Source organism: Carcharodon carcharias, chromosome 14 (genome assembly GCF_017639515.1).
Source record: "Carcharodon carcharias isolate sCarCar2 chromosome 14, sCarCar2.pri, whole genome shotgun sequence".
NCBI classification, from domain to species: Eukaryota; Metazoa; Chordata; class Chondrichthyes; order Lamniformes; family Lamnidae; genus Carcharodon; species Carcharodon carcharias.
In genome coordinates this window covers 99333343-99354910 of record NC_054480.1, presented here as the reverse complement: position 1 = coordinate 99354910, position 21568 = coordinate 99333343, and the positions used below count along the sequence as shown (strand labels likewise).

General features: G+C 42.0%; 1 protein-coding gene across 11 annotated transcripts in view; it reads right to left on the bottom strand.

Moving 5' to 3' along the window:
* The window catches only part of eps15l1a (epidermal growth factor receptor pathway substrate 15-like 1a), a 375872-nt gene that overhangs the window by 28517 nt on the left and 325787 nt on the right, over nucleotides 1-21568 (bottom strand). For 7 of the 11 annotated variants that reach the window (XM_041204271.1, XM_041204267.1, XM_041204266.1 and 4 more), the window contains one exon: nucleotides 13508-13713. The exons of 3 other annotated variants lie outside the window; for them this stretch is intronic. In XM_041204271.1, coding sequence (XP_041060205.1) covers nucleotides 13508-13713 — 206 coding nt within the window. Of the gene's footprint in view, nucleotides 1-13507; nucleotides 13714-15262; nucleotides 15322-21568 lie in introns of those variants that run through there. One more of the 11 variants, XM_041204272.1, reaches the window with a different exon arrangement.

The window sequence follows — 21568 nt, the reverse complement described above, 5'->3', positions numbered from 1 at the left end:
TGATTGTTAGCAGAGAGATCAATTGCAGCACTCACAACAGCTGCCCTGGCTGAGAGCAGCAATCATAGACAGGATTGAAGTTGGGACCTTTTGATCTGTATGCCTTAGTACTACACTAACTTTACCAAGTAGGTCATTGTGGGAGCTACTTGAAAGTTCTATTATTCTAACCCTTGATGTAGAATCCCTCACATGAATGGACACCCTTAACATGGTTTGCAACTATTTTCACAACTGCATATTGACTCACTTGTGAGAGCTGTAGTCTTTAAACGAACATCAAGCTGCAATAATAGAGAGCATCTCTGCAGTATTATCGTTACAATGGCTATTATACATTTGGACTAGAGCCTAAATTGGATGGATAGAACGAAGGGTGTTCAGTAAAAACAACGTTTAATAATGGCATATTTATTTCCACAGGTTTGAGGTGTTATATAAAACTTTTAAAAATTGAATCACGGAACAAAAAATACATTTCTCTTGAATTGCTCAATATGCCTGCAGTCACTTTAGCAGAAGCTGTAGACCAGCTGTAGTCTGTCATTCTCTCTGTGCTCTCAGCTGAAAGGCAGCACATGTACTGAGGCCGCTTGAGAACACCAGAATGCAAGTTTGGGGCAGGGGTTGAATCTTAGATTACCCTACTGCTGGATACATTTCCTCACTCACTGAAAGATATTCAATTTGCACATATAAACAGATATTGCCATCATCCCATGAGAGATTGGGCACAAGAAGTTTGGGCCACCATATGACTGTTTTGTTACATGATCGTCTTCCACTCCAATGGGTGCAATGGTTTCACTCATAACTGCCTCAGTTCTTTTACTAGAAGAAACAACACTGAGACCAGCAGTGTGAGATCTTGAGCAATTGAATAAAACTATGGTTGCACCAGGTCAGGGAACAAAGAGCGGCAGACTGGAAGAAGACTTTCAAAGAACACGGAAGGTCATACTTAACGGCAGATAAATGAATATTCTTCCTAGTTTTGTCAGCCTCCAGGTATTGTAACACAACATGCAAAAACCTGACAACGTAACTCAGACCAGCTTGAGGCACAGTGACAAAGGACTTAAGTGGTCATATCCCGAAAATATGATGGTAAAGCATGAAAGTTAATGGAGATAGCTTTCTAAGAAACCCTCCGCACTGGTTCAAGAGGTACCCACAACATAACTGAAATTGGTTTGAGCTTTCCCTGATGAATCTGCTCTGCCAAGGAATAAAATCAATTCCACACACTCATCTCTATTTCGCAATGAGTTTGTCAGAGGTCTATTCCTTTTGAAAGGAAGAAGTTCCCCTGGGTATTGGAAACATTTGGTTTTATCTACATAGAAAGCTAAAGCTCTGTGCATAACAAGGCATGACTTGTCTCTGTGGAGGAAATGAGATGCTGGTAAAACTCTGGTACCTTCTTGAAGGCGAGTATAAATTCTGGAGATAAATATTCAGTTATAATTTTCAACAAAAGCAATAGTAGATGATGTCTAAAAAATATTCAACTGGCTTTTTGAACAAAGTATGGTGGGATCAAAGTTTACAGTTCTTTAATTCTTTGCACCAATAGAATACTAGATTTAAGTGTAATTATCACATAAGTTTCAAATGCATGAAGTTACTCGAGGTACAATTCAAAACCAAAATGGAACAGCTAGCTATATGAGTAGACAAGAGGAGATGTGAACTTTCAACAAGCTGAGTCAGTCCTCTACATGCAGACAAAATTCATTGGAATTTCACAGCGTACAGATTTTTTTTCATTATGCAGGATAAACCTTCAGAGTTAAGACTCTTCTGAATCACTGCCAAGACCATGTACGAGAAATCTTGCTACGTCTCATGTGGTATATAACTGGGACCTTATAAAAAGATAGGCCCTGTTCTAACAGTAATTAGGTTTATGGTGAAACCTAGCCTGTGCATGCAGCTCATGGTCTGCTGGATGGTTGTCATGACAGAGAGGTCCACAACTAGCCAGTCATCCACTTGAAGTAAACATATAGTTCAAGGAAAAGCTCATATGGTATTGTCAGAGACCTGAAATGCTGGAGAACACACAACTTTAAATCACAGGACAGGTCCCAAAACATTGGAAAACAGAAATCAATTCTTCCCTTGCATTTGATTTAAAGTCATTAAGTATTGCAATTTGTTCTGGCCATTGCATCTTCCTCCAGTCCCCGGAGAAGATTAATACAGGCCATATCTGTGTGGGTGGCCCGAACTGCTCAGTCTGGAGGCTGACAAAATGGCAGCCTCTGCTGGCAATGTTTGGAATATACTTGATGTTGATTCTGAAGTCCTCGGAGGCAACAGTGCTGCACTGTAGCACTGTAAATGCAGTAATGCTAACACAGTGCAGGTAGAATAAGAAAAGTGACAGCTGGTTACCATCTAGCCTGCTGATGCAATCAAGAGGTCATAAACTGAATGTCAGTGTGTTCTGGGACATAGACTCATAGTTCAGAAGTAATGTCAACTAGTACAAGGCATCATCATCATGTATGTCCTGCCCAAAGGCAGGTCCTTTGCTCATAGTAGTCTTTCCATGTCTCTCGATACTGTGCCGGTCTTTTCATTTGCGAATAATTTCCTTCAATTTTCCAGCCAGCATTGATATTCTCTTCCTTCCCCTTCTTTTTTTCCAAGACAGATACTGGTAGTGCTGGAGACCTGTTGCCTGTGTCAGCAGCTCACCTTCCCTTCCCCATCCACATCCGAAAGGCTCCAGATGCAAAGGATCAGTTTGAGGCAAATCAGCACCACCTTTGTGTACTATAATTAACAAAGCTGCCATGGCTGACACTGGTGCTAGGATGAGGTTCATGTGGGTCATTGCTGCAGCTCATTTAAAAATGAGACCTTATGGTACTCATCCTTTCTTAAAAAAAAAATTGGTCAGGAGTTGGGGGTGAGAGAAGAATAGTGAATGCTGTTCATGCCAAATAATGGAACACCTACAGGGACTTGGATGTATGGCACAGTTCTATGCAAGGTTTAGCAACTTCCTCTATTCTGCTTCCAGCAAAATGTTTTTGCCCCGAACTTAGAAGAATGTCCATTGCTGCATCTATGTACAATGTTAATTTCCCATCGGGTGACTTCTGAGTGAATTTAACATCAAACTAAGGGCCGTTTTGTGCTGTAGGACACTTACAACAAGACAACTTTTGTCTCAACAGTTCTGGCCTAATTCAAAGCCTGATCCCTGAGCTGAAAGGCCACTGTCTAAAACACTGCACCCACCAGAAGCCAAATTGAAGCTCAAAGGACACTATATGACAGCAGATACAGCATTCAAGAGGAGAAACCAGAGTCAAAGTCACAAGGTGGAGAATTAAACAGCCTGACCTGATCCTTGCTTGATGTTGGTTGAATTGCCCATTGCTACTTGAGCCTGTGCCAAAACCATGTGTCAATGATTGTATCAAAGACAGTGATGACAGCAGGGGAGCACTGGTGGAGAAGTGATCTTGATCAAAACTGTCTTCAGGCAACAATGGAAGTTAGGGGAATGCTGACATCGAACTGGTCAAAACTAATCCTGAAAGAAGTATAATTTTCCAGAAATCACAAATTGCTGCTCAGTTTACGTGACTTCCCTAGAACATTGTCATAAGGGCTCCATACTGAAACTCAATTATTCCCCAATTTCCAGCTGGTGATCCATCATTAGGCAAACATCTTGAGTAGTGCTGTGCCCGCACTCAGCTAAATTGAGTTTGACTGAGCTTGTCCTCACTGGAAACCTCTAGCAAAGGAGAGGATGGATGCAATAAGCCTTTTTGCTAAGTTTAGAGTTGATTTCACAATTCTGCAAATTGTGCAGCAGTTGAAGAAACTGTAAACAGGTGCTACATGCTGTGTTGTAACACAAATTCCAAAACCACCAGCTTTGACGCAGGCCAAATGTGAGTTGAGCAAAAGCAGACACACCAGGAAAGCTTTAATGGGCTGCTACTGCAGCTTGAAAAGTTATCAGCCAAGGCAAATTCACTAATAGGTAAAAGAAAATTCATGAACTTCTCAAAGAGCTTTCTAGGATCACCAGAACTGCACTGATTTACAGTGACAATACTGACAAACTGTAGTTTTTAAATGATACCATACACAATGATTAGGACTACTGGGAGGAATAACAAGAACTTATTCAGAACATTGCCTCTTAAACAACTAAAATAGGGAAAAGCATCTCATTAATATGGCAGCATAGTGAAACTAAAGTCTTTAAATGTGTCTTCAGGTGATTGCTTTTCTCTGTCCCATAAGTTAACTGCAATCCTTACTTGAATGAGGTTGAATAAATGTGTAAGACCCAGAGTTTTTGTTGGTGAGGGAAAAACTAGGTTTCTCATGAACTTTACAAGTCTGGGGCCTGTTTCACTTATGTGTTTACAAATTTAAATAAGGGCATCTATGATTCCAGAGTCTACAAGATGACAGTACTATGTCAAGTAGGTTGGAAAGATGGGGACGTATGTATCACAGCTATAGGATACTCGGTCTAATAGCAAAGTTGGGAGAATCATGTCATGTGAACATACCCTTTCCCCTTCATTTTTGCATCCTTAGGCTGACTGAGACAAAAGAGCCTTTGGTTCTGTGCACATTATTCAGTGAACACTTTCATAATTCTTATCTAGATTCCTGAAATTGAGTAAACCAGACAATTAAAACACTGAAATCTGCTCACAATCAGAAACTAATAATTGAAAATTGGATGTCAGATTAACAGGAACACATCCAAGATGAAAGATGAGAATGTTAAAAACAAACGCTGCAAATTCTGTGGAGTGGCTTAATACGCTTGTGAGTTCCCAATATTGGTAGCATCAGGAGGAATGTTAAAACAACGGCCAGGTGCTTCACCACAGATCCAGATGATTAACAAGAGCTCTTCTCTCAAATGTAAACAGCAATAAACCCTGGAGCAGCATCAGCAGAGATTCTATGACAGGATCATCTTTCTTTCCCTGCACCTCCTGCCTCCAACCCTTCATGGTTTAACACAATTTTTTTTTAAATTAAAGTGGAAGGAAATTAAGAGTCAACTATGTAAATCAACAGTAATTGGCAAACTTGTTATTGCAATATCAAACGGTTTCTTTTAAACTGCCCTACTTGTGTGCTGTGAGGTTAATCTGTTGGCTGTTATAAACAGTCCCAACTGCTTTCTCTGATTCTGATCAGGGATCAGAAACACATCAAGGCTCTAAAAGTCAACCGATTCCCTTTCACTTCAACTTATGCATATTTGGGTTTATTGTACAGAGCATGAAGAATGGAAAAATACAAATAAGATCAGCCTCTAACTGAGCACAACAAAGAAGAGTTTAGTTTTTACTTGCTTGTTTCAGGCCTGCCACACCCAGAGATTGGGTTCTCAGGTAGCTGATGTGGTTACCCTGAAGTAAAAAACCTTTCATGCAAAGGGCAATGCTTCGAAATTTGCAGAAAACACAGGCAGGCCAAATCAAAGCATCTTAACTTTGATCTGTTAGCTCAGCAGTTTGAAAACCATATTTTATTATCTTGTAAACACTTTACTCAGGAAATCTCTCCCCTCCCAAAATACCATCCTTTAAAATTAGGCTGAGGTAACTCCCTCGAAAACTCCAGTGAATGATAGTAACCAAGAATCTTTGGGGTTGCATCATCAATCTGTTTTTTGTGTTTCCTGACCAAAGCAGGAATAGCAAGAGGGGTGCTGTAAATGGTCTTAGTGCTTGCAATTTGGGAGAGAAAGCAAGGGAAGGAAAGAGAAAAATGCAATGACTCAGATGATTTATTATTATCCAGTGACCATTTGCTGCAAAAGTCTGCAGGTCAGCAGTGTTTTGGATGTCAGCTATGATGCTGCCTCTTTTCTGCCCTTGCACACAGCCAAAAAAGAAAATGTGCTTCAATGAGCTGCCAAAGGGAGTTCGCTACTGTGTTCTGATATGAAAGATTCTCGGACAGGAGATGGAGGAAGCAAGTCTGCACACATCGTTAGACTTTCATGGCCAATACCTGGATTACCATCTTGTTGATTTCAATAAGTAATGAACCTAAAGCATAATCAATTGAGTAAGAGAACAAGTTGGGTTGGGTATTGCTCGTTATCTATTTAGAACTCACATGAAGCACCAAATATACAAAAAAGACAGAGGAGTAGATGTTAAAATCATGTTATGTTATAATTAACATGAAGAAGAACTATTTTCAAAAGACAAAGACAACTTTCTGAAGAATTTTGGCCTGTCAGTTTCTTATTTAACAGTGGAAATATTTGAAGAAGCTTCTATCTACACTGTAGGGCGCACAAATCTGATAAGATCAAATCTTTGCTGGGATCCACCTTTGCTTTGGTTAAAACAGAGTTGATCTCATGCGCTTCTATGTAGGTCTGCACACACTTTGAAAAGTATTTCTAATTACATTTTCATGTCTTCCAAGAAGCATAGCTGAATTAAATACCATTTCCTGTTGATACATCAGCCCCAGGGAAATAAAAAAGGCCTGTATATGTTTCTTTTTTGCAAGGGGTGAAGAAGGGAGACAGGGGAGCCAGAAATGTTTGGCACATCAGATAGAGAGCAGGAGCAGCTAGGGATGGGGTGAGCACGGACTGCCTGGCCTAATCATAGAATGACATAGTAAAGAAGGAAGTCATTCAGCACCATTGTGCCTGTCCTGGCTCCTTGGTGCAACTAGCCAATTAGGGCCAAACTCCTGCTGCTCTTTCCTCATAGCCCAGCAAGTTTTTCCTTTTCAAGTATTTATCCAATTCCCTAATGACTGCATTGAGGGCCTGGATCCATTTAGTATTTTCATTAAAGTATTACTGAAAATAAAATGCGCAGTTCAGAACCCCAATAAACATGTCATTATTGTCTTTAATGCTTAAACATGCATAAGAGGATGAAGGCTTGTTAGACTGTGATCCAGCACAGAATCAATTGTGGCAGCACAGCCTTCTAAAACTTACACAACCATGTCTTTGACAACAGAGATCTCCATAAGAGATCAAAGGCTTCGGTCTACAACACTGTTGTTGTCACCACCCTCCTATATAGCTGTTAGACTTCGGGTCACCTACCAAAGGCACCTGTGCAGGCTGGAGAATTTCCACCAGTGATATCTCTGCAGGATACTCAAAGTCAAGTGGAAAGACAAGTGAACAAACTCCAACATCCTCACCGAAGCCAATTCCTCCAGCATCACAACCATGACCATGTGAAATCAGCTTCACTGATCCAGTCACTGCACCTGCATGCCAAATAATTGGCTTCTGAATCAGGTCCAGTTTTCATGTCTTAAGGATGGCACCCGATGTGAAGGAAGACAGAGAAAATATTTTAGTGTCACCCTGAAGACCTCATTGAAAATTGGTGCCAGGGAGGAACTTGCCACAAACCGTACCATGTGGCGGCCCCTCATCCAACAAGCTGCAACACTGTCGGAAACTGACTGCATAAACTCTGCTGCGAAGAAGTGACGTAAGCGCAAAGAGAGAGCAGAGCCCTGGCTTCAGAACCCTCCTTTCCTCAGGACTATTCTTGTTCTCACTGCCCAAAGACCTGTGGCTCCAGGATTAGCCTGCTGAATCACCTGAGGACCCAAAAATCACAAAGCCTGACTGACGTCATCCTCTTCTCAATGGACCAACAACAATAAGAGGCTACCCAACCACATGCTAAACAAAGCCCCAATGGTTACACGCTGTTCAACTTTAAATCACCTTTGCAAATAAAGTCCCTGTTTTCCTTCAACAAGACAGAAAGAGAGATCCTCATTCCAATAAGCAGTGGTTGTCATAGGCAGGTGAAACCTTTAGTGATTAGCCCAAGGAGATTACATCAGAATAAATTATGCACAGGAGAACTTTTCTTGGAGATGAATTGAGAAGTTAACAAGAGAAAGTTAACCATCACTCTGTAAAATCTTTGTCAACCATCAGGAAGGGCAGGTAGGACCTTTCAGCAGCTCACAAGGCACATGCTGCCACCAACCCTGCAATAGGGTAAAGGAAGAAACAATTGTAATGTACTGCTGAGCACCAGTCTCTTCAAATCACTTTCTGCTGACACAACTAATTTAATGAAACTCCCAATTTCCCAAGATGACCAGATAAAAGCCAACATAGTTTCTGCAGAGCTGTTGTAGGTATAACCAGGGAGACAGACAGTGCAGCCAGCGAGTTGTTATTACGAGTCAGGACAGTAAGTATTGACAAATATTCCAGTAGAGGTGGGATGACATTAAGAGGTATAAGGCAACATCACAGCCAAGCTTGCTGCTGGACTGTCCCCACCTGATAATTACTCTATCGCTCTCAAAATGTCTTGATCTTCTTTGCACACGTTCCACAGGGATTGCTATATATCAAAAAAAAAAACGACTGATTTTTTTCTCTCACCTCCATACATTGAGGGTCCAAATGAAAACAGCCAACAGAGCAGAGGGTCAATCAACAACTTAGGTTTATACAGCACACAATGTAATGAAATATCCCAAAACACTTCACAGGAGCATCATAAAACAATGATACCAAGCCTCATAAAGAGATATTAGGTCAGATGACCAAAAGCTTGGTCAAAGAGGTTGGTTTTAAGGAAAGCCTTAAAGGAAGAAAGTGAGGTAGAACAGTGAAGAGGTATAGGGAGGGTATTCTAGAGCTTGGATCTGGACAACTGGAGGCAAGCCAATCAATGAAGGAGCAAAACTGTGAATGCACAAGAAGCCAGAATTAGAAGAGTGCAAGTATCTCGGAGGTTTGTGGGGTTGGAGTAGATTACATAGATATGGAGGGGCAATCCATGGAGCGATTTGAAAAAAGGGGAACTTAAAGTCAAGACACTACTTGACCTGGAGCCAATGTAGGTCAGCGAGTGCAGGTGTGATAGGTGAACAGTGTGTTAAGACAGGTCCATTAGCGTTTTGGATTACCTCAAGTTTATGAAGGTAGAATGTGGGAGACCAGGCAAGAAGAGTTCGAATAGTCAAGTCTAGGAGATAATGAAGGCATGAATGAGGACTTCAGCAGTCTTTGATGGTATGAATATGACATCAGAAGCTCATCTAAGGACTGCATGTGACACCAATATTGTGCACAGATTGGCTTAAACTCAGACTGTCACCAGGGAGAGGACTCAGTAGCTATCAAATGGAGTTTGGAGCAGGGACTGAAAACAATGGCTTCTGTCTTTTCAATATTTAATTGGAGGAAATTTCTGCTCATCCAGTGCCAGAATGTTGGATAGCCAGTTTTATAATTTAGTAACAGTGGAAGAGTTGAGAGTGTGGCGAGGTAGAGCTGGGTATCATCAGCATACACTATACCTTCAGATGATGATGCTGAGGGACAGCAAATAGATGAGAAATGGGGTGGGGTGGTGTGGGCAAGGACAATTTACTCACTTCTGATCAGTATGGTTCAAAGTCATATCAAATGGTGCACTTATCCACAAAATACATCTAGGTCTAATTAAAATCAATATAATTAGCTCAGCATCCCTCTCCTCTTCTCATTCATGTTGACTCATCTTTCCATGGGAACTGGCCAAGTGACCTTAGTACATCTCTGTGCCTAGATCACAACTTTTAGCAGGATGTTTGTGCATGCATATGTTTTACATACACAACTATGTTTCTATTTGTTGAGATGTTGGCAGCCCTGCCAAGTTGCATACAATGCCTGCCCCTGGTTGCACTCAAAATTTGATGGTGGACCTTCTTCTTAAAGAGTTGCAGTTCATGTGGTGATGCTGCTTGCAGGATGACGTTTGGTAGAACAGTCCAGGATGTTGACTCTAACAATGATAGAGGAAAAGCAGCACATGCCCAACTCTGGATAGTATATGACTGATAGGAGAACTTTGAGATGATGATATAGTCCCATGATGTTGCTGCCCAAGGTACTGTAGATGATCCATACAGAAGTCACAGAACACCATAGATGGACATTGAAAAATGGAATTCATTAGCAGTGGTTTCAATCAAGCTGACTGACTATCCTGAATAGGGCTGAGCTTCTCAAGTGCTCTTGTGGCTGCATCTAATCAGGTAAATGGTGAGTATTTAATCACACTCCTGATTTGGGTTTTGTAGATGGTGGGTAGGAAGTGAAGGGTTAGGAGATGAACTACTCATTGCAAAGTACCCACAATGCTCACTACTTGTAGCCACAATGTTGATATGGCTGGAGCAGTTCAGCTTCTGGTTAATAGCAACCCCTAGAATGTTGATAGTAATGGATATAGTGGCGATGTTTCATTCAGGTCAGACAAAAGTGGTTAGCCCTTTGCTTGCTAGAGATAGTTATTACCTGGCACATATGTGGCACAAATGTTGCCTGCCATTTGTCAGCCCAAACCTGGATATTGCCCAGGTTCTGCTCTAGACTGCAATGTGCTTTTTCAGGATTTTGGAGTCGTGAAAGATGATATACATAGTAATTTTTTTTTAGCAAATAGCCCCACTTTTGATCTCTATACAAAGGGAAGGACATTGGTGAAGTAAGTAAAGATGACTAGGCCAAGGATATTGTCCTCATGCTCCAGGAGTGATGTTCAAAGCTATGAAGATTTATCTCTGACAACCAGTCAATCACTAGAATGCTTTTCATATGACTTCCCAGTTTTGCTAAGGCTCCTCTATGCCACACTCGGTTGAACTGTGCCTCTATGTCAAGGATAAATGCTTTCACCCCCTCTTGTGTTTAGCTTGCACCTGTGTCTGATTCAAGACCATGGCAAGCCTTAGAGCTGAGTGAATCTGACAGGTTCTTTCCACCACTATGGATTATGGAGAAGAAGCCAATAAAGCAGCAATTAGCCAAGTTAAATGTATTTTTTTAATGCCAGGACATAGCTAGGCAACATTGTTGGGCAGATGCTAATTTCATAGCCATTCTGGAACAACTGGAGTAGGTCTAATGCACAGATCTTCAATCAGATATAGTCAAGATCCTTGTCTTCACACAGTCCATGTATTCAGTACTTTTCATTTAATTTCTCTTTGTGTCCCATTATGTAATCATTGTTTTAGGCCACTTCATAACATACTAAATGTCAACCACATCCTGTGGGACTGATTTCAGATGTTGGTCAGGTCACACAAGGGCAGCCTGTTCTCTTCTTTGAAGGACATCACAGACAGCTAGGATTTTACAACAATTGATCAGCTTTCACTTACATTTTCTGGGGTTAGCCCACAAATGACCAGATTTATTGAATTCAATTTCATAACTTGCCAGGGTGGGATTTAAACTCAGCCACTAGGTGACTAGGCTCATACGGATGGGATATCCGGTTAAGTTAGTCGCAGAAAAGGCCAAAATTAAGAAACAGTTTGCTGTGATAGAATAATTAGGATTTTTCTGGATTTACTTTATTTGTTCTCAGGACATGGTTGACACTGGCAATGCTGCATAATTTGCCCATCCCTGGTTGCCCTGTGGCGGTGGTGGTGGTGGGCCTTTAGTTTGAACAACTATATTTATTGTGCTGATGGTGCTCTCACAATGCCTTTAGGAAGCAAATTCCAGGATAATGATCCAGTGATTTTGAAGTAATAGCAATATATGTCCTATTCAAGATGATACTTGAGTTGGAGTCAATAATGTTTAAAGACATTGCTGCTTGATCTTCTCGGTGGAAGGAGTTGATGTAACCATGGTAAGTTACTACAGCGAATCTGTAGATTGCAGGCATAGCGTGTCTGTGGTGTAACAGGCAATACTGCATCCAGTAGGAAGCTAACAGTTATCTCCATCTATAGCTATCTTGAGCACAACTATATTTGCCAATGATATATCCACAGCAAAATAACCTACCTCCACTCATTGGCTAAGCTCGGACATACAGATTATTGATATTCATAGATCTGCAGCCCAGCATTTCACTGCCTTTAAAAAAGAATGGAAGAAAAATTAGAAATTTATAAGAGGGTGGATGGGCCATCAGCTGTCAAGATGATCATATTTTAAACTTTCTGAAAAAATGGGAATACCAGCACATCCCAGGCTAAAACTGTTGCCTGAAAAAATACTCATCCGCCATCTGAGTTGGCTCTCGGCTCCATTTTGCACACCGTTGTTTAGGAAGTTAGAAAGGAAGCAGTATCAGGCATAAAATCTAAGGAGAGCAATTTGCTTCCTTTTCCTGACATCTCTACCTGCAGAGTTCCATCTCTCATCTGTCAAAGGATATTTCTTTGGGAGCTATGGTGCACCAATCAAAAACAAATCAAGCAAGCAGGTAATGATGAATGAAGACTTCTCTTTCAGGACAATGCGTTCAATGCTTGTGTTCAACATTATAATGATATATCATTTATTTTGTCCATTTGCCTTTTTGTTAAACTTTTGACAGCATGTAATTCAACAAACAAACCATAAAATGCAGCAAACACTATGCTACTGGAACACAGAGCATGCTCTAGAAACTCTGAGGAAAGACAACCTCCAACTAAATAGCAAGCTTTACTAATAAGTAAAATCTCTTTAAAGAAACAGAGGTACTAAGAACACTTGCAATGACTGAACCAACGTAAAAACATGGCAGGAAATGTCAACAGGAAGGTTTGCATTAGCCTATTGCTAAAGAGCATATAACAGGCCCAAACCCATCGATGCCTCTCCCATATTTTTCATCGGCTTGCTTCAGTTCATAGTTCACTCATAACATGACATGTTCAACAACTTTATAAACTTAAACATATACAAAGGGAGGACACTGGTACACACTAAGTTCATACACAATACACTCAGGACTGAGAGCTGAGTAGTGATACTGTTGACATAGGTTAATAAAAAATCCAATTTATCATCAATGCGTTGCATGCACCAGCTGAGTATTACAGGATGAAATTGTACTGAAGTAGAATCAGGTCAATTGCCTCAAGTAGTGCATGGTGGGGAGATGGGGGAGGGTACAGGGAAGAGGGGTGGGGGATAAGAAAGAAATGTTAACACCCAGCCACCAACTAAAGTATGTCTGGCCAAAGACCTTGGTGATACATCTATCCTGGTTGAAGTTTATTTGGAAAGGATTGCCACCTTGGACAGAACCAAAATAAACACTTCAATCCCAGTGTATGACACCCTCAGAACATTCACCATATCCACCTTAATACTGTCAGGAATCAGTTAGCCCCTTGTCAATGTACAATTGGTCAGCTGCCAAATGATTATGGAATTACTTTCCCCCCTATGTTCATCTCAAGAATTTTATCTTTGGAAAGGCTGCTAGCTGTCATTATTCGGTTGGCCACTGGTTAGAAGAATTTTTTTTCTCCACTATATTAGATAGAAAGTGAGGAAAGGGCAAGAGGTATTTAAGAGATCAGTGTTATCATGGAAAAATGGCTAGCATGATTTTCAAAAGAATGGCAAGAGAAGCTGGTGAGGTGTCCAGTTTAGGCTTTTTAGTAGAATGATCATACTAGCACAGATTGGGAGAGGGGGACAGGAGGGGGTGATTGTGGACAGAGAGTATCACTGATCTCAACTTACAGAGCTGAAGTCTGCAAAACCCAAAGAAGAGTCTTTAGAAGTTTTACTTGAGGAAGTAGGCGTGAAGGGATCTTTACCGCTGAATGGGTCACCGAGCCCCTTTTTACTTTGAAACGGGTCACCGTCATCAGCGCCAAAGGGCTGGAAAGGATCGTGGGACTTGACAGAGTCGGCCGAGCCAGGCCTGTTTACAGGGGTACTTTTACCTGGAAAGTTTAGAAAGAACAGAATTATTTCCCACCAGGAGATAAAGTCAGCCTTTAACCCCTTCACCAAATGCACAAGATTCTCATCACTTATTTTTTCCAAGGGGTGCGGGGTGGTGAGATGGGCCTTTAGAATTAGCTACGATAGACATTTTAGAATTTAGCTACAATTCTGAGAATAAGCAATTCTAAGAGCGGACACAGGCACATTGGGTCGAATGGCCACCTCCTGTGCTGTATGATTGGTTAAGTGCAGCACATTGACACTCTAGTGCACTGTGGCAGTGGGATGCAGGTTCAAAACCCCTGGTCCCAATCTCAGCTGTGTGAAGCACTAGGCAGAGGTCACAAGTAAATACACAGGCCATCTTTTCTCCACAGTCTGCATCTGCACACCTCCTGGTCACTGATTCACAGCAACGTTAAAAGAGGGATAGGAATGATCATTGCAGATTATGCAGGAAATCCATTTGGAGAATGCCACACAAACACAGAAAATCTTTACTCTTAATGCAATTCAAAGGGGTTGGGGAAATCACACTGTAAAGCTGAAAGCTGATCAGTGTGATCCAGATAGCACATTGTTAAAATGGCGGTGAAGAGGTTAATCTGTCTTTTAGAAAATGGAACCACAGGAAATGTTATTTCCTATTCGATCATACCTAGAAAAATACACCATTTTAACTGGCTAAATGTTAAAGTTTGAATGGTGATTGCCTGGAGGCAACATTTACATTTTGCACTATGCTACTTCCAGTCAAATCTCACAAGATAACATCTTGAAGACAGCAGTAACTTTCTCTACTGACTTGCTCGCTAGAATAGTAGGAATACTGCTAATTTGGAAAGGTATGATCGAAAGGCAATGACATAATTGCACCTGTACTGTAGCAGAGTGAGTGGTCAGCCTACCCATGATTCTCTAGTGCAGTACAGCCAGGCATATGTTATTGCTCAAATCATTCAGCATATCACTTCCCCCAAGATATTGAGAGAATGGGTTCTTACAGCATTTCACACAGTTAGAGAGCACATGGGCTCTTAGAGGATTCAACACAAGATAAGCGGTGCATGGGCTCCTACAGGATTAAAAACAAATTGCGAAAGCATGGGAAATTACAGAATTAAAAACAGAGAGGACATGGATCCTTATGGATTAAAAGGACCTGGATTCCTACAAGATTAAACAGAGAAAGGGAAATAGGACATGGGTTCTTAGGGATTAAATACAGATTGAGGGGCATTGATTCTTACAGGAATAAACACAAGATAGAAAGGGCATGGGTTCTCACAGAATTAAATACAGATAAGAGAGGGTATAACTGATTCTTACAGGAAGAAATATAAAAAGAAAGGGTATGGGTTCCAAAAGGGTTAAAAACAAGAGAGAAATTTGCACATGTAACTAAAATAATGCATTTTGAAAATGCTAATTATCAGCAGGGGCCAAAAGGTGTTAAGTGGATCAATTTCCATTTCCATCTGTTTCACCATCACATGGGCCAGTAGATTCCATCCTTTAAGAGCATTACATTATTGTCAGGGTACACAGCACCATGATAATTCAAAGAGTTGCAATCAGCGAGATCGTCCCAAGTGAGTTACTGCCTGGAATCAAAATGTGCAGCGTCAAAAGAATGAGAGAACCTCACATACCTCACTTTGGCAAAGGAAGCAACAGTTCTTTTCTATGACAGACAGGAGGGTTATTTAAAAGAAAGAAAAATGACAACACAAAAGAACAGCAATCAACATATTTTGGTGTGAAGGGACCGAGTGTCAATAGGTGTGGGCCAAGGTGCTCATCTGCGACATATCACCCAACACCGGTAAAATGCAGAGCCCAAGGGCTTCCTCCAGTGAAGGGCAAGTGGATGGGGATAAAGTCAGGGGGAGTGATCATGGATGACTATTATGCATGCCTGCCCCAGTTCAGGAGCAATCTTACCAATGGTATACCCATGCTCCAAATGAAGCTTTGCTGAGCGTTATTGTGGGTTGGTGTGGAATAAATTCTTTAATAAATAATCCTATGTTCTTCTGGAACTTTTAAAAACGAATAGAAGCATTCACCCAGGCAAAAGTGAGAATTAATTCACTCCCTCAAATGCCCAACAAGTTTATCCGGCTAGTGACTGATGCATAGTGAGCACCAATGTCCAAGGTTCAGTGCCTAGTCAATGCTGATATAGCTGATTTAAGCCAGGGCTACAGTAGGTGCTCAGTGGAATAGGGAGTAGAAAGGCAAGGTCCCTGCACCCGATGGTCAAACAACAGCCCCTGCCCTGTGGACGCTGTATGGAGACACGATGGTGCTCAGCTATGAAGGCCCAGCAGTTTAACAGCCTGCTGATGCTCACCGTCAAGGGCTCTAATGTGATTAACTGTACCACAGAAAATCAACTCCTTCAGGACATAAGGAAGCAATTTGACAATAAATAATAAAAAAAACATAAAAAGTGTGAGCACTGTCATGCTACCTGTGATGCCATGGTATTGGAGACCACCTTTAGGAAGGCAACCGCTATTCACAGTCAGAGTTTTATGGCAGTTTCTATAGTGTCAGAATATTATGGCCGTTGTATAGGAAGGAAGCTCCCAATCATTTTAACAGCATCTTTGAGGTTGCTTTGTCAGGAGTGACTCATTTTGAAGCACACTTTCAGAGAAATTTGTAATGGGGGAAGCAGAACTCAATAAAAAATGAACAGTTGTTGGGCAAAATGGGTTCAAACAGCCAATAAAGGCTAACCAAAGAAAACAGTTTCCACTTGCATGTGCTTTAACTTTGTGGTCTAATCCTGTCGGCTCAGAGTAAAAACATAGCAAAGATCAATAAAGTTTTACAAGCATTAGCCCAAAGCAGCTCAGACACTTAAAGCATGACAATGTACTGACTGATTGCTTTGACTCAATCATCAAACAAGAGTCATTCAGAAAGGCAACATGCAGCTAATGACACACAAGTGTTGCTTTTAAAACCAGCCAGCTTCATCTGCTGCAAGGGGGGAAAATGAGTCCTGGGTTTCTCCAGAAGTCGATCTTGGCCAACCGTTGCAGAGCCAAAATAATCATGGACAACCATTGCAAACACACAGGGAAATTAAGAGGGTATGATTACCAAACTTGTAACATATTGCCTTGTCATCAGAAGTAGGAACACTTCTGAAATGCCAATTGTCTGACTTTTTTAAATTGCAACACAGACTGAACTTGAGCCGATTGCACAAGCTGGAAGTAGCACAAAACATTCAACAAATCCTTTAATAAACTGTATATTTGTAGATCAGAAAAGAATCATTACTATTTCCTTAGCAAATGAAAGCAGCAGTATTGAGGTTGAATGGTACTTATAGTACCTAATGTAATGTTATGAAGCTGCAGTTAGTTTTAAAATCTCATTGTGAAAGTGGTTAAACTGCTGCTGCTTTTGAACTGTGCATAACACACTAGAAATGCAGGTATTCTAAAATAGATCATTTTACCTAATATCACGTTTTTAAACACCAGCCAGTGAAAACAGTAGCAGGAAATATTGTTTATTCAGATTGAAAGAGAAAATTCTGTTAAGATTTTGATTTAGCTTAGTTCTCCACACAGTATAACAGATTAAGATATGACACTTGATCATGAAGGATCATATGGGAGAATGTACTGGTTCAACTTTCTGTTAAGAACCATGCTACAGTAAACATAAAGCATTTAACTCACAAGAAAACATATTGCATCAGTGAATTTAGACTACAGATCTACAGTTGTTTAATGAAAAAAACTGTTTAAAGCTAACTCTGTAATGATTATTAATTACTGGTCTCCAATTAAATTTAGAGCAAGTTACCAAGGTCCCATCATTGCACGTCAAGCTTTCATAACTTTTTGTAGCTCGCTCTGTAAATATCAAAAAGCTACTGCTGATTAAAGGACCTAACTCTCTCAATAACTGAGCAAGTTTTAAATTGGTCTGAGTCAGGGAGCAAAATATTCCAATCAAATTCCCATTACTGACCTATATTTGATGGCTCTGGCTCAAAGTGCAGATGATTGGACATTGAGTAAGGTTAAATTCACACTCAGTTGGGATGATCCCATTGTCTAAAAATACTTATGGAAAAGGTTTCCACATGAATTGGCATCCAGCACTGATTTATCTGCACCCCAACAGTAAGTCAATAATTTCATAACAGGAGAGGAGGGGAAGAAAATTAGTTGGGTGGGGAGGGGGGTAATGGGGGAAGAGATAGTGGAGAGAGAAAACAAAATGGCAGGTTTACAAAAAAAAACATAGTTTGTATACAAACCCCTGTAAGACTCACTGTAAGCACAGGTGTATAAGTCACAACATGACACTTTTTTTATGATTCTTAATCATTTATACACCTGAAGTCACAGGAACTTTTAACAAAATGCCAACAATTAAGGCACCTTATACACCAAAAATGCCTTGCCCCAAATGACAAATATCGGGTGAATATGCTAATACCTTGCAGATTGTTCTTTCCTGTACGATTTGCAGATATGGGTATGGGCCCCACTTTGATAAGAGAATGGATCCCAAAACAGTAATGATTTGTTTAGTTGAACAATACAAATGCTCTAATGTGGGCAGCTCCCCAACCTGATTTCTGGCTTTCCAGGAGCATGTGTGTACTCGAGATGAGACCCGAGTGGTGTGCGCACCTACCTGGGTCATTTAAATTTAGGGATGTACCCTGAACCTGTGCATTTTGATCAGTGAAGGTGCCACCTGGCATTTGAGCTGGAGTAGGTTTTCACTCCCAACCCCAATAACTCTATATCAGTATTTCCTAATTGTCATGCTGCTCGATGCTCGATTTGGCACCTCTTATACGAAGTGCCTAGAGACACTTATTTTCTTAAAGGCAAGCTACACATTGTTGCAATAGGACAGGAATTTGAGATATATAAAAGATATGAAAGGCAAGACCAACTGGACTATCCCTCTAGTTCCAGCAGAGGTCACAGCACGATGCACACAATGCATTTTTGCATGGAATCATTTTGATGAAAACTGGATGAAATGAGAGACACTTAGACAATTATTCAGTTTTTATCTTCAATGGTTACAATATGGTGCCACCTTCACTTTGGCCCAGGAAGCACTGCAAGCTCTATTCAAATGCAAACCAGTATCACTGAGGCTGTAGAGACAAAATGAAATATGGCAATTATGTGGAAATATCTAATGTGATAAATGACCATAGTTGTGTGGCTTAAAAAGCCAAGAAAAATTTTTCTGCCAAATGCTAGGGCCATTAAATGGTATTATTATCCGTGATGCTGTCTTCAGTTTGTCCCTTACGGACATACCATCGTTAAAAGAAGCCAAAGCTAAGTAGGTCATTGTGTGGTTAACTTTGGTCACCAAGTATCTTGACATTGTCGGAGCTTAAAAGACTGGGTTAACCAATTAATTGGAACAATGCCCTTTAGTGTTGAGATTAAGCTCAAACTGATAGGATGGTCCCATTCCACTGGAAGCAAGAGGTCCAAGGGAAATGATTTTAGACATTCTCAACCTAGCACCATACTGCAAAATGTGTGTAGAGTGCCATATTGATGGTTTGGTAAGGGAAATATGAGTGTACAGCAAGGGATACGCCTGAAAGGCTTGGCAGAGGGTGGTTAAGACATTTTGCCAAGTTATATTAGAGGAAACTACTTTATTTAACCTGTGCTATATCTTGCACTAAGGCAAACAAATAGGGAAGTAATTCGTTCGCAGCACATAAGTCATGGGCAAAGGAAAAGGAAAAATCACTTCCAAATAAGTATAAAAAGAAGCAAAATATGAAGAAAGCTCCTTTGGAGACATTACCCACCAGACATTTTTATCTTCAATGCCAGTTCCCAATATGCTGCCAACCAAAGGTAGACTGATCTTAGGAGCAATCATCACTGCCTCTCCAAAATTCATCGAACACCCACTACCCTCAAACCCGTCTAACAACCCTCACCCAAATAACACCAAAGCCATTCAACCCTCACTGCCCAAAGCCATTCAACCCCCACCCAATGCTCAAACCCATTCAACCTCCCCTCCACCACTGCTCAAACCCATTCAAATTTCATCCCCCACTGCCCAAACCCATTCAACCACCCCCCACTGCCCAAACCCATTCAACCTACATCCCCCACTGCCCAAACCTACTCAACCTTCCCATTGTCCAAACCCATTCAAACCACCCCCCCCAACTGCCCAAACTCACTCAACCCCACCACTGCCCAAACCCACAACCTCCCCATTGCCCAAATCCATTCAAACCCCCCACTGCCCAAACCCACTCAACCACCCCCACTGCCCAAATCCATTCAAACCTCCCAATGCCCAAATCCATTCAAACCTCCCAATGCCCAAACCCATTCAAACCCCCACACTGCCCAAACCCATTCAAACCCCCCCACTGCCCAAACCCATTCAAACCCCCCCACTGCCCAAACCCATTCAAACCCCCCCACTGCCCAAACCCATTCAAACCCCCCCACTGCCCAAACCCATTCAAAACCCCCCACTGCCCAAACCCATTCAAACCCCCACACTGCCCAAACCCATTCAAACCCCCACACTGTCCAAACCCATTCAAACCCCCACACTGCCCAAACCCATTCAAACCCCCACACTGCCCAAACCCATTCAAACCCCCACACTGCCCAAACCCATTCAAACCCCCACACTGCCCAAACCCATTCAAACCCCCACACTGCCCAAACCCATTCAAACCCCCACACTGCCCAAACCCATTCAAACCCCCACACTGCCCAAACCCATTCAAACCCCCACACTGCCCAAACCCATTCAAACCCCCACACTGCCCAAACCCATTCAAACCCCCACACTGCCCAAACCCATTCAAACCCCCACACTGCCCAAACCCATTCAAACCCCCACACTGCCCAAACCCATTCAAAGCCCCACACTGCCCAAACCCATTCAAAGCCCCACACTGCCCAAACCCATTCAAACTCCCACACTGCCCAAACCCATTCAAACCCCCACACTGCCCAAACCCATTCAAACCCCCACACTGCCCAAACCCATTCAAATCCCCACACTGCCCAAACCCATTCAAATCCCCACACTGCCCAAACCCACTCAAACCCCCCCACTGCCCAAACCCATTCAAACCCCCCCACTGCCCAAACCCATTCAAACCCCCACACTGCCCAAACCCATTCAAACCCCCCCACTGCCCAAACCCATTCAAACCCCCCCACTGCCCAAACCCATTCAAAACCCCCCACTGCCCAAACCCATTCAAACCCCCACATTGCCCAAACCCATTCAAACCCCCACACTGCCCAAACCCATTCAAACCCCCACACTGCCCAAACCCATTCAAACCCCCACACTGCCCAAACCCATTCAAACCCCCACACTGCCCAAACCCATTCAAACCCCCACACTGCCCAAACCCATTCAAACCCCCACACTGCCCAAACCCATTCAAACCCCCACACTGCCCAAACCCATTCAACCTACATCCCCCACTGCCCAAACCTACTCAACCTTCCCATTGTCCAAACCCATTCAAACCACCCCCCCCAACTGCCCAAACTCACTCAACCCCACCACTGCCCAAACCCACAACCTCCCCATTGCCCAAATCCATTCAAACCCCCCACTGCCCAAACCCACTCAACCACCCCCACTGCCCAAATCCATTCAAACCTCCCAATGCCCAAATCCATTCAAACCTCCCACTGCCCAAACCCATTCAAACCCCCACACTGCCCAAACCCATTCAAACCCCCACACTGCCCAAACCCATTCAAACCCCCACACTGCCCAAACCCATTCAAACCCCCACACTGCCCAAACCCATTCAAACCCCCACAC